The 14,181-nt window shown below is 45.5% G+C and overlaps 1 protein-coding gene across 2 annotated transcripts in view; it reads left to right on the plus strand.

The window, feature by feature from the left end:
• Positions 1–14,181, plus strand: part of CYTH1 (cytohesin 1) — a gene marked incomplete at its 3' end in the record, with an annotated part of 375,946 nt that overhangs the window by 348,390 nt on the left and 13,375 nt on the right. For both annotated transcript variants that reach the window (XM_079724490.1, XM_079724491.1), the window contains 8 exons: positions 7,067–7,149; positions 8,312–8,376; positions 10,624–10,690; positions 10,962–11,080; positions 11,409–11,489; positions 12,352–12,464; positions 13,409–13,557; positions 13,955–14,066. In XM_079724490.1, coding sequence (XP_079580616.1) covers positions 10,631–10,690; positions 10,962–11,080; positions 11,409–11,489; positions 12,352–12,464; positions 13,409–13,557; positions 13,955–14,066 — 634 coding nt within the window. In that variant the 5' untranslated portion in view covers positions 7,067–7,149; positions 8,312–8,376; positions 10,624–10,630. The remainder of the gene's footprint in view (positions 1–7,066; positions 7,150–8,311; positions 8,377–10,623; positions 10,691–10,961; positions 11,081–11,408; positions 11,490–12,351; positions 12,465–13,408; positions 13,558–13,954; positions 14,067–14,181) is intronic.

Below are 14,181 nucleotides of genomic sequence, written 5' to 3' on the forward strand. Positions count from 1 at the left end.
CATCAGATCTTTTACAGTTTAACCCTAATAGCTACACAGGAGAGCCAGGGCGTGGGTAGATAGATGCCTTTCCCAAGGGCCCACGCTGCTTTCTCAGAAACTCGGGGTGCCGAGTGGATGTGGTGGTTTCTGAGTACCAGCTGATCCTGTCGTGTCCTGGTGGCAGCTTTCCAGGGTCCTTGAGACGCCGGCTAGGCCCCTAGGGATCACTTACTCCTCTGGCTCTCCAGCTGTGGTTTTGATTCTTCATGCTGTTAAATGAAATTAAGCATTTTGTCTGTGGAATTTTTTTTTCCTCATGGGCAACATGAGAATGAGGGCTTGAGTTGAAAATTTGGTGTTGCATTGATAAGTTTAAGCAGAGGAAAATACATTTGTTAAAATGCTGGATTTTTTTTCTCACCTCAGAGCAAAATTCCACTAGGAAAATGAGATCTAAATCTGCTTCTTTTTTTTTTTGTGGTAAGTTCTTAGGTGATTTGTTGAACCAAAAGGGAAGCAGTGCTGTGATTTAAGGGTACTAAGTGTGGAATGGAGAAGCGATTTAGAAATTGCGTGGTTAATGTCAGGAGACAGCTTCAAAGTAAATGTGGATAAATGTCTTGCTGGTTCTAACTGCACATTGGCTAGAAGTATCTTCCATCTGACCACCAGGACATATTGATGTTACAGGAAAAACCGAACGAACTTTTTGGCCAGCCCAATAGAAGGCCTGTCTTTTTCTAGTGACCGTAGACTAACATTTTTATTTTTCATTTAAAAAATGCAGTAGTACTTAACTGTATTTTTTTAAAGCAAGTATTCAGGAGCTCTTGTGCCCCATCTCTCTCCATTCCCAGACCTCCTACCCAGAAGCAACCATTCATAATGAACTTTTTCTGGTTTTTGATCTTCTGGTAGATGCTGCCAGGTTTGTATTAATATTCTCTTCCTGCTGATTATTTTATCACAGTCAAAGATTATCTCCTGAGTTCCTTCACTTGCAGCATTCTTTCCTTCACTCTCTCCCTGTCCATTTTTGAGAGTTTTTCACAAATGTCTGGTCGCTTAATTTTCATCTTTGAGACTTTCATACACACATTCACAACCTTGATTTCTGTCTGTGATCTTTCACGCGTGCCTCCTGCTCCTTTGTAAGAGGAGGTGCGGGGACCCCGCTTGCCCTTCGTGTGCTCCTTGCCCCTCTCGGGCCCTCACACCTCCGTCAGCTCTTCCCCCATTCCAGCATGCTCGCAGCTGATTACATACAGCTTTTGTCCTGGAACCTGAAGTGGCCTCTGTGCCACGTGCTCCCCACCGGCACCCGCCCCGCGACAGGAGTGTGTGCCCTCCTGGGAGCTCTTCCTAGCACCAAGGTCGATGCCTCCTTTCTTGCCTCCCACTGGCATGTGGCTTGAACCCTGATTCCCTCTAGCCTTTGTTTTTCCTGTTTCTAGCTACCTTGTTCTTCTGTTGAGAGGAGACCCAGTGATGCCTTCTCCCATCGTAAACACTCCAGCTCTTTCCCATTCATTCTCTCGTCCACTCTTCCTGAGGACGGTCTTCTTGCAGCCCATTGGCCTCTTGTTCTGATTGGATCCTCTCCACGCCGTGAGTGTGTGTGCGTGTCGGGCCAGAATCGTTTTTGTTTAGAACTTTGAAAGCCCCTTCCACTGTCTTCCGGGATCTCTGTTGCTCCAGCCCGATTCTTGTTTTGTGGGTGGTCTGGTTCCCCTCTTTACTCCTCATCGAGGCTTTAGGATTGTCTTTAATCCTTCAACTTCTGAACTTTACTCTGAGGACTTCTCTGAGATTAAAAAAACTTTATTATACTGAATGGACTGACTTCTTGCTTATATTTTGTTTTGCTTCTTTTTTCGAGTCTTTTCTTTTGCACTTTGTTCTGTAGGAGTGCCTCAACTTCATCTTTTATCCTTTTATTGACTTTTTTTATTTTGGGAGAGGCTAGAAGGGCAAAATATGTTTAATTTCCAAGAGCTTATTATTTTTCTGTAGTTGTCTCCTTTTCATAGTTTCCTGTTCTTTCAAAGTTTTCTTCTGTTCCCTTAATTATCTCTACTCCAGGGTAGATTATCTGCTCCCTGCCCTGCTGGTTCCCATTTGGGCCAGAGGCTCAGCCATCTCTGTGAGCGGAAGAATGATACGGTGGATGGGCTGAATGAGAGCTCCAAGTGTGGGGACGGGCCTGGGGCATAAGTCTGCTCTCCACAGGGCAGTACCACGCCTCCCAAATATAAGAATCGAGGCTCCGCCCTGGGCACCCTCTCCCATGCTTGCTCTCTGCGTGTCGGTCCAGCTGCTTTGTTTTTGCCTGGGGACAAATATATATTCAGAACCTTCGGGTGTCAGGCACTGTGCTGGGTGCTGTGAACACGGCAGTGTCAGTCATACAAGGTCCCTGCCCTGGTGGAGTCTGCTTTCAGAGGGAGGTGTTGGCACTCTGCCTTCTTTGCCCCGGAAATTCGTTGAAGCCTCTTTTGCCGATGGCCCCTCTCCCCATACTCTGTGGTATTGCAGGATTGTACCTTTTTTTGTTCCTTTACTCTCTCTAAAGCAGCATCTCAGAAGGTGGAAGACCGCAGGCACATTTTGAACTTCTACTGCAGAAACTAGATTGTGACCTTCCAGAAAAACTGTCTTGTGCGAAGGCTAACCCAGAATGGCTGGGTGCTTAGATTCTGAAAAGGAAGCCACCACTGAGAGTTTCCAGTTTGGAACAATAGAAATTGGCTTCTCAGGGTATCCAGCAGTCTTGAGATACAAATTTTTCACATCATGGTTCTGTTTTTCATCAGCCTTGTTATGAGGACCGTAGTCTTGCCTCTGATTGGGGCGAGACTCCTCAGTGATCTGATCAAGCCTTCTCTGTGGTTCAGAGTCAAAGCCTGGTTATTCATTCCCCCATGGAATAGCTACTAAAAAATTGAACTATTGCCTCAAATTTGCAAAACCATGTTATGTTAGAAGCTCAGGAAATTAGTTTCTTAAAGGGTACTTCTCATCTTCATGGACTAGAAATTTTTCTGGTTTGTGAAGTCCAGAAGAAGCAGAATGAACTCCTTTAGGTGTGCTTTTCTCTAGAATGGGGTATGAATCAGTAGAGTTTGTGTTGTTCCTTAGAGTGGTTTTTGCTCTAACTAGAACTGATCCGTTGTTAGTTAGCTTTCTCCTGAAGTCGCTGTTGGAATGCTCACCCCTGAGTTCACAGAGACACAGTTGAGGCCGCACTTGGAAGGCCTGGGCTTGGGTGTAGGTGGTCTGTTGGAATCTCTATATGGCTCTGTCTTCCAGCCTCTAGTGAATTAGGAGTGTATTTCAAACTACAGGACTCAGTGCATTCATTAGGCTATGAAATCAGTTTCGTGGGCCACAGCCACGGTTAGGAAAACTAAGAGTAAAACAGTAGAAAATGTCAATAGATTTCACGTGGTGAGGGGTTTGTTTTTGTTTTCTTTTTCTGGCTGCACTGTGCGGCATGTGGGATCTTAGTTTCCCAATCAGGGATCAAACGCATGCCCCCTGCAGTGGAAGCATGGAGTCTTAACCATTGGACCACCAGGGAAGTCCCAAGGGTATTATTTTTGATACTGTTGTGTATGGGGGAGATTGGGTTGTGAAATCGAATGCATTTCTTAATTGTGGGTCTTGGAGAAGTTTAAAAGACACTTTCCTAGGGACTTTCCTGGTGGTGCAGTGGTTGGGAATCCGCCTGCCAATGCAGGGGACACGGGTTCGAGCCCTGGTCCAGGAAGATCCCACATGCCGTGGAGCAACTAAGCCACGAGCCACAAATACTGAGCCTACGTGCCACAACTACTGAAGCCCGTGCACCTAGAGCCCGTGCTCCGCAACGAGAGAAGCCACCGCAATGAGAAGCCCACACACCGCAACCAAGAGTAGCCCCCGCCCGCCACAACTAGAGAAAGCCTGCGTGCGGCAATGAATACCCAGTGTAGCCAAGAATAAATATACAGTGGAGAAAAGACAGCCTCTTCAATAAGTGGTGCTGGGAAAACTGGACAGCTACATGTAAAAGAATGAAATTAGAACACTCCCTAACACCGTACACAAAAATAAACTCAAAATGGATTAAAGACCTAAATGTAAGGCCAGACACCATCAAACTCTTAGAGGAAAACATAGGCAGAACACTCTATGACATAAACCACAGCAAGATCCTTTTTGACCCACCTCCTAGAGAAATGGAAATAAACACAAAAATAAACAAATGGGACCTAATGAAACTTGAAAGCTTTTGCACAGCAAAGGAAACCATAAACAAGATGAAAAGACAATCCTCAGAATGGGAGAAAATATTTTCAAATGAAGCAACTGACAAAGGATTAATCTCCAAAACATACAAGCAACTCATGCAGCTAAATATCAAAAAAACAACCCAATCCAAAAATGGGCAGAAGACCTAAATAGACATTTCTCCAAAGAAGATATACAGATTGCCAAAAAACACATGAAAGAATGCTCAACATCATTAATCATTAGAGAAATGCAAATCAAAACTACAATGAGATATCATCTCACACCGGTCAGAATGGCCATCATCAAAAAAATCTACAAACAAGAAATGCTGGAGAGGGTGTGGAGAAAAGGGAACCCTCTTGCCTGTTGGTGGGAATGTAAATTGATACAGCCACTATGGAGAACAGCATGGAGGGTCCTTAAAAAACTAAAAATAGAACTACCATACGACCCAGCAATCCCACTCCTGGGCATATACCCTGAGAAAACCATAATTCAGAAAGAGTCATGTACCAAAATGTTCATTGCGGCTCTATTTACAATAACCAGGACATGGAAGCAACCTAAGTGTCCATCGACAGATGAATGGATAAAGAAGATGTGGCACATATATACAATGGAATATTACTCAGCCATAAAAAGGAACGAAACTGAGTTATTTGTAGTGAGGTGGATGGACCTAGAGACTGTCATACAGAGTGAAGTAAGTCAGAAACAGAAAAACAAATACCGTATGCTAACACATATATATGGAATCTAAAAAAAGAAAAAAGAAAAAAATGGTCAGAAGAACCTAGGGGCAAGACGGGAATAAAGACACAGACCCACTAGAGAGTGGACTTGAGGATATGGGGAGGGGGAAGGGTAAGCCTGGACAAAGTGAGAGAGTGGCATGGACATATATACACTACGAAACGTAAAATAGATAGCTAGTGGGAAGCAGCCACATAGCAGCAGGAGATCAGCTTGGTGCTTTGTGACCACCTAGAGGAGTGGGATAGGGAGGGTGGAAGGGAGAGAGATGCAAGAGGGAAGAGATATGGGGACATAGGTATACGTATAACTGATTCACTTTGTTACAAAACAGAAACTAACACACCATTGTAAAGCAATTATACTCTAATAAAGATGTTAAAAAAATATATATATAAATTTATTTTTTTAAAAAAGACACTTGATAGACAGGGGTGGGGAAAAGCTGGATAAAAAAGGAAGAATCAGCTTAGAACCTAATGTAACTAACCTGGGCTGAGACTTAATCGCGGTCTCTTGTTTCTACCCTCTTCTATTGTCTTACATGATTTTTATGAAATATTTGCGGAGAGTCACTGTGCTCTGAACGCAGTAGATTCAGTTTCAGTGCCATGGTTGGCAAGTCGTGCACCCTGACTGCACCTTCAAGCAGAACTGTTCCACCGTGCTGCCCAGTAGAAACATAATATGAGCCACAAATGCAGTGTAACTCTCCAGCAGCCCCTGTGAGCACAATTAAAATAATATATTTTATTTACCAACTTATCATTTCAATGTGTAATCAATACAAAAAAGTATTAAAGAGATATGTTACTTTTTTGGTACAAAACTGGTGTGTATTTTACACACACAGCCCATCTGAAACTGGGCTAATCACATTTCAAGTGCTTACTACCCACACTCGGCTTGTGGCCACCACATCATTCGGAGCAGTTCTCACTTACTGAGGCGCCTGCGCGAAGGATGGAAGCATCCAGGTACTGCCCCTCCCATCTGGCAACATGGGGCCCTTTGCTGTGGCCCCCACGGGAATGGGACCAACACTTGTGAGCCCCTCCTGAGCCCCAGGTGGGATGGGGTGCACTTCAGTGACTATGGGACTTCACCCTCACAGCAGCCAGTGCATGGGCGAGGGTGTCCCCATTTTATTGGTGGTGAACGCGGCCTGAATAGGGTCAGTAACTGTGCAAAGTGGCCTGAGTGCTGTGTGGTGGGTTGGATCTGGGATTGGATCCGGGCGTGCCTGATGCCAATGCCTGTTCTTCCATCGACCACTGGCTGCCCGCGCACTCAGAAGGGCTGTTGTAGGGCCTTCCTACCCTGAGCCCCTGCTTTTAGAGGAGATGGAGTCTTGAGGAATGAGGAAGCGTTTTGTGGTGAGAACTGTGATGGGGAATTAAGTAACTTTGTTCTGATGATAAGAGCTCATTTAAAAATATGATTCAAAAAATGTTAAAGGGTATAAAGCAGAGAGACAAGTCCCCATAACCCCATCCTCAGAGTTAAACATTGTTTCAGTTTGGGGGTGTGTCCTTGTAGATTTTTTTTCTCTGTACATACTAGTCTCTCGCCTTCCCCCTCCAGAATGGCACAAAACTGTCGTTCACGTTGCTTCTCTGTTGCCTCCCCCTCCCCACTAGGGTCATGGACATTGCCCTGTGTCAGGGCTGGACCCAGTGAGGGAGCTGAGGCCTAGAGAGATGGATTAACCAGGGGCCTGAGCCCCGCACCCCTCAGGATGGAAATGGCCAGGGCCTGGCCCACAGTCCTCCTCTTTCATTCGTAGCCAACCTCATCTCATCTCAGGCAGCCTTTTCTCTCTTGTTTTTTTGTGACAACTGTTCCTTTATCAGAGCTCTTCTCTGTGATCCACTATCCTTTCTGACCTTGGTAATCGTGTCGGAGAATGGGAGCCAGATCCGTCCCCAGCAGTCGTTCATTTCCGACACTGGCTTCTCACCTCTTCCGTGGTACCTTTGTCCTTTTGCGTCTCTGGATTGTATTTATTTTTGGCGAGGAAAAGCTTTCTTAGTAATCCTTCCCTCCTTCTTTGTAGTTCCCAGTGACCTGACTGCAGAGGAGCGCCAGGAGCTGGAGAACATTCGGCGGAGGAAGCAGGAGCTGCTGGCCGACATCCAGGTAGGAGCTGGGCAGCCACCTCGACCAGGTGTCTTCTCGTGACACCTTCTGCCTTGGTCTCACCACAGTTCTGATAAAGTGCAGGTATTGATAACCAGCTTTGCTTATTAACAAGTGAGAGTGGGATCTCAGAGAGGAGGAGCGCTCTGTAAGCTGCACCCAGCTGGCCGGCTGTCAGGCTAGAGTGACAGGTCTCCTGACTGCGACTAGAACCCAGGCTTCAGGTTATGTAGACCCACGTCCACGTCCTGGTGGCCACTTTCTGGCAGGGCGATTCTAGATAGAGAATTTTGCCTCTTTGGTCTTCAGTGTCTTTATCTGTAAAATAGGAATGAAAACACCTGTTGATAGGTTGCCATTAGTTGGATTATTTTAGCTCCTGGAGAAGCCAATTCTTTTAGAATTCTCTGCTCTGTAAAACATTTGAGAGCTCAGGGGCAGGGACGGGAGGGGGCACACCCTGTAACCCCAAGCTGCAAAGTGTATCGTCGGAAAGACCGGGCGTGCTCCAGTGTTGGTGTGAATATACTTTGCTGTGGCCCTAGTTCTTTGATTCCTCCTTCACTAGTAAGTGCTGGGAAAGCTTAGCAGTTCTTCACTCAAAGCCCCCTCCAGCGTGACAGTCGTCCACTCTGAGGGCCTGCTTAGATGGGGGAGGGGTGGAAGGCAGAGCTGGGATCAGCGTTCCCTTTGCCAGCCACTTGGCGGCACTGTTGGCCCAGCACCAGCACTGCTGGCCGGGCAGCCTGGGCGCTGGGGGGAGTGGTTTATCCTGGGAATCTTCTGTCACCCGCTCGCTGTTCAGGGAGCTGCAGATGTGCTCCAACAGACTGTGTTAAGGCCGCTGTTTTCAGTGGAAAAATACATATTGTACATAGTGTGTATGATTATAAATTTCTGTCCTAGACTAAACTCCTTGTGGTCAGGAGGTATCTTTTTCACCTTTGTATTCCCTAGAATGTTTACCATCTGGTAGGAACCCAAGAAATATTTGTTGAATAGATGAATTTTCCAAAAATTTTTAGATTTTGGGGGGCGTCATCTTATTTAATTTCATTTTGCTTTATTTTAGTTTTTGGTTGGAGGGAGTTGTGTGAGATTTTAGAGATTTTAATTTGATCTGTATCTTCCTCCTGGTAATTCTGGGCTGTGTATTTTGCAGAGGCTGAAGGATGAGATAGCAGAAGTAGCTAATGAAATTGAAAACCTGGGGTCCACAGAAGAGAGGTGAGTCTGTCGTCTTCCAGGTGGTTTTGTGGTTGTAGCATCGCCAAGTGCCAGCCTGCAATTGTACACACGTGGTGTATTTAAGAAGAAAGTGTGTTTTCTGCCCTCTTTGCCTAGCAAGCACGTACGTAACCATACTTTTTGCCTTCAGCGCAGGGACTTCTAAATGTGAGGGCTTTTGACATTGTTGGAAAGGCTGAACTGGAGAACTTGGCAGGTCCCCCAAAGCCTTAAATTGCCCTTAAACTGTCGTGTGAACTATTTCTTCCCTTCTCTTGTCCACTGTGTACCTATTCTAGAGTTTCTGTTTTTCCTTTTTGGGTAAAGGAAAAGCTTAATGGATGGTGCCAATGCAGTTCCAGAAGGCTGGAGGCCCAGTTGTGTCCGGGTGTCATCATAAGCTTGCTGGTGCCTCCCTAAGACTTAAGAGAACGTAGAAATGAGATTATAGCACAAAGTGACAAGGGGTGTCTGCAGGTTATTTTCTTCTTTTAACTACATGAAATCTTAGTTGCTTTGAGAATTTAATTTTGAATGGGGTTCCCAGACCATTTTTTAACTGCTTAATGTCGTAAATGGGCTATTTCTAATTCACTACATGTCTATATTTTTCTAAGCCTGAGTCTCCCTGTCTGGCTTCATGAGACTGTTTGATTTTGTTATTTTATTTTATTTATTTTTTTTTTTTTGCGGTACGCGGGCCTCTCACTGTTGTGGCCTCTCCCGCTGCGGAGCACAGGCTCTGGACGCGCAGGCTCAGCGGCCATGGCTCACGGGCCCAGCCGCTCCGCGGCATGTGGGATCCTCCCAGACCGGGGCACGAACCCGTATCCCCTGCATCGGCAGGCGGACTCTCAACCACTGCGCCACCAGGGAGGCCCTGATTTTGTTATTTTAAACTTGTGTGGGCAGGGCCATCAGGGATTAGTGAAGCTGCATGTCCTGCAGAAATCGGCCAGCTCATCACATCCAGTCACAGCATTGTCAGTTCTGAATTACAGCTTTCTTACTTGCCATCAAAAAAAAAATTGTAGCTTAAAAGAAATGGACAACTAGGAGTTCATCAGAATTTACAATTTCTGCTCTTATAAAATATACTCTTAAAAGAAATGAATAGGCAAACCACAGATGAGGAGAAAATACTTGCAATACCCGAATTTGAAAAAGGACCTGTATCCAGAATATCTATAGAAAGAACACATAAAACTTACTAATAAAAAAACAGCTTAGGGACTTCCCTGGCCGTCCAGTGGTTAAGCCTCTGCGCTCCCAATGCAGGGGGCCCCGGTTCGATCCCTGGTCAGGGAACTAGATCCCGCATGCTGCAACTGAAAACCCCGCGTGCCGCAACTAAAAAAGATCCCGCACGCTGCAACAAAGACCCCGCACGCGGCAACGAAGATCCTGCATGCCGCAACTAAGACCCGGCGCAGCCAAACAAACAAATAAATAAATAAATCAGCTTAACTAAAAAATGGGCAAAAAACTTGAACACTTTTATATGTATAATAGACACATGAAAAATGCTCAGTATCTTTAGTCATAAGGAGATGCTGCTTCACACCCGCTAGGACGGCTGGCATTAAACAGACAGGTGGCGTCTCGAGTTGCCGAGAACTGGTGAGAGTAAGCAGTGTAAACACTGGGCAGAACGGGATGGCAGTTTCTCCTAATGTTGACCATATATCCACACTGTGCCCAGCAATTCAGCTCCCAGGTAGTTACTCAAGAGAAATGAGAGCGTGCCCCCATGCACGAGGATATCTACAGCATTCTTATTTAAAATAACCAAGAACTGGAATTAGCTTTAAATGTCTACCAGCAGATGAATGGACGAACAGATTGAGGCAATAACCTATTAACTTACGTAGCATACACTTCTGGGGTTTTGAAAATGCTCTAAAACTGGATTATAGTGATAGTTGCACAACTCAGTAAACTTACTAAACATCATTCAGATGTACACTCAAAATGGGTATGTTATATGATATGTAAACTATACCTCAATAAAGTTTTAAAAAATCATGTTAAAAAAAGAAACCCGCTACGGTAGAAGGAACAAATGAGCCTGGGGCCAGGGTCAGGATTTCAGTGTCCTTCCATAGTTGGACCTAAGTGTGCCTGTGCTTTTCTGGATAAATCTCAGAAATCCCTGCAAATCAGTGGATGCGTGTGGGGGTCATATCAGTCTTTCAGAAATTCTCGAATACCTGGAGTACTGAAATGGCTGTGGTGGTTGTTTTACAGGAAAAACATGCAGAGGAACAAACAGGTAGCCATGGGCAGGAAAAAATTCAACATGGATCCTAAAAAAGTAAGTGGAAAGGCAGCAGCCAGAGCCCATAGTCTGTAAGGTGGCGGTTTCCATGGTGTCAGCTGGAACCCAGGGGCACTAAGACAGCTTACCTGCCTGTTTGTAGAGTGCAGCTCACGTTGAGAGCCCTGCTTCCTGCAGAACTTGGAATTACTTAGTAGATACTTCCTCTGTGTCCAGAGCACCCATACCCATTCTTCCTGCACCCTTGTCTCCTTTCTGAACCTTCCTGGGGTCTAAGGCACCATTGGCATCTTTGCTGTCTTTCCAGGGGATCCAATTCTTAATAGAGAATGATCTGCTGAAGAACACTTGTGAAGACATTGCCCAGTTCTTGTATAAAGGTGAAGGGCTCAACAAAACAGCCATCGGTGACTACCTGGGGGAGAGGTAAGGCCTCCGGAGACAGCTGTGGTAGGTTGGTCAGCAGTTAGTTACCTAGAGAAACAAACTCCATGATGCTCCGAGCTTTGTCCCGAGGGGTGCTGGGAAACAGCAGCTGGCGTGCTTGGGGGCGGAAGGACTCCTCCTGTGTTCAGCTAGCAGACAGAGAGCTGCAGGTAGATGGCTGTCTCCCCGCCCCGGCCACGGGGCCGCAGCGCTCAGCGTGGGAGGCGGCCTGGTCGGGGGTCGGGATGACCTTGGATTCTCAGCATCAGTGTCTGACTTCTGCTCTCCCCGCCCCCCACCGCCCCGTATCTTTTGTTTCTCTTGCTAGAGATGAGTTTAACATCCAGGTTCTTCATGCGTTTGTGGAGCTACATGAGTTCACCGATCTCAACCTCGTCCAGGCCTTACGGTGAGTGTGTTCACAGCTAGCAGCTTGTGGAGCGGGAGGCGGGTCTTTGGTTATGCGTCTGCCCTGTGTGGCATTTTAATGAAATTTACCTTTGGCAGTTATTTGAGTATCTAGAAGCATCTTAAAGGAAAGTAGTCTATTGGCCTATGATTGAAATGATTGGATGGTTAAAGGGAATTAAATTGAAAGCAAATTTTGCAAAACCGTTCCTCAGGTCTTTCATTTAACATTTTGGAAATTGATGAATATTTACACTTTGAATCTTTCCCAATTTCGCTTTAGAAAACCCTTTAATTTCCTGCCCTAGAATAGGAAGTAGATAGTGTGCCCTTCATTTTAGAAGGAAAAAACTCAACATTAATTTTTTTGCTAAATCTATTACCTGTGTCTTTTGAGAAATTGTCATTTGGTATTTTCACTGCCATTAGTGTAAATAATATCATCTTTTGTGTTGTCATTTAGATTTATGAAAATAATGCAGAATTAAATCTGTTGACCACAGGTCTCTCTTTGACTTAAAGGGATCAGTCATGAATGCTTTGATAGAAAATCGCTTTTCCTGCTGTATCATCTTTTTTTCTGGAAATTGAAGTTCTTTTAAAATGAGCATTATCTATATTTCAGTCTTGTGTATCAGTATGAGGAGGAGAACCATTCTTTTGAGTAGGAAAATCTTAATTGTTTTCTAAATACATTCTCTCCGATCGAGAGAATGGTGATGTGGAGTAGTTAGTCTGCATCTGTTCAGAGTTACTTGACAGAAGGCTGAAGTCCCCCACATCTCCCTTTGCCGCAGAAATCATTCACGGAGAAACAAATTATCTCCCCAAGTCCCATAACTCACCCTGTCTTCACCTCCTAGGCAGTTCCTGTGGAGCTTCCGGCTGCCGGGAGAGGCCCAGAAGATTGACCGGATGATGGAGGCGTTTGCCCAGCGCTACTGTCAGTGCAACCACGGGGTGTTCCAGTCCACAGGTGAGCGGGGTGGGGGGGGCGTCCTCTCCTGTGGTTGGCAGTGCCTGCCAGGTTCTCTTCTAGGTACTAGGTCATTTCTAAAACAAAAGGGCTTAGGTTCTTGCCTAAGAACATTGCTTTAAATGGTATTTATAATAGTAAAAGGTTGGAAACTATCCAAATTCTAACAATAAGGTAGTAAGAATGTAAGTTAGGGTACCTCTGAATTATGAAGTATGCAACTATTAAAAATCATGTTTTTAAAAAGAGACTTTATTGACATGGAAAAATGCTAATAAGATTAGCCAGAAAGCAGACTTCAAAACTATGTATCTCTTTTCATTCTGATTGTGTTACAGTCTGTATCTGTGAGATACATTTGTGATACCTTACACATAGGTACATTTATGTAAGAAAGCAAAATAAGTTATTACTAGGTGGTGAGATTATAGGTAGTTTATATCTTCTTTTTTATACGTTGTACTTTTCTGGTTTTCTGTGGTGTATGTGTTCTTCTTTTACAATCTGAAGAAATAAACGTCTTTAAGTCTTGAATGCTTTATGTTCTTTCCCGTGCCTTGCTCTTTTCAGTGAGCAGTATATAACCTTTCAGTTAGAGCATACCCAGGCGCGTGGATTTTGCCCATTCTTTTGAGAGCACTGCTTTTTTTTTTTTTTTTTGCGGTACGCGGGCCTCTCACTGTTGTGGCCTCTCCCGTTGCGGAGCACAGGCTCCGGACGCGCAGGCTCAGCGGCCATGGCTCATGGGCCCAGCCGCTCCACAGCATGTGGGATCTTCCTGGACCGGGGCACGAACCCGTGTCCCCTGCATTGGCTGGCGGACTCTCAACCACTGCACCACCAGGGAAGCCCTGAGAGCACTGCTTTTTATTCTCTGTCTCATCCGGAGTTTCATGTTCTTTCGGGTGGGATGTTTCCGATCAGATTTTGCTTTTCTCTTTTAGACACTTGTTATGTCCTCTCATTTGCCATCATCATGTTGAACACCAGCCTGCATAACCCCAATGTCAAAGACAAGCCCACCGTGGAGAGGTTCATCGCCATGAATCGAGGCATCAACGACGGGGGAGACCTGCCCGAGGAGCTGCTCCGGGTGAGTTTGGCGCTGATTCAAGACTGTGGTCCTGGGCGGCGCTGGTAGAGGGGATGGGAGGGACATGGGATCATCCAGTGTCTACTCGGACCATACACATAATTATGTGAATTTCATTAAGAAATTGGTAGTGAGGCCCAGTGAGGAGTCAGTGGGGGAAAGTGGTTTATAAATCTGAAACTAAAGGCTCGAATGGAAGTCAGGCTGATCTCTTTTCTTTCTTAATTGTCCATTAGGCGTCTTATTTCCCTTGTCTCTGTGAGCCCCTAAAGGGAGAGATGTTCTCTATGCCACCAGTGTGTGGCACACAGTGACACTTATTAAATGAATGGTGGGAAAGGGCGGGAGGAGAGGTATTTCTAGGATCAGAGACATGCAGTGTCATCTTTTATCCCAGAATCTGTATGAGAGCATAAAAAACGAACCCTTTAAAATCCCAGAAGATGATGGGAATGACCTTACTCACACTTTCTTCAACCCAGACCGAGAAGGCTGGCTATTGAAGCTCGGTAAGTGATGCCGTCTGGGTTTGGGCTCCTAACGCAGAAACTTAGAAAGAAAGGACGTGTGTGCGCACGCTCGCCCACCCGCGCCTGCACTGTGGGGAAAAGGGGGTTGGTGCAG

This window comes from Hyperoodon ampullatus (genome assembly GCF_949752795.1).
Source record: "Hyperoodon ampullatus genome assembly, chromosome: 19".
Taxonomy (NCBI): Eukaryota; Metazoa; Chordata; class Mammalia; order Artiodactyla; family Ziphiidae; genus Hyperoodon; species Hyperoodon ampullatus.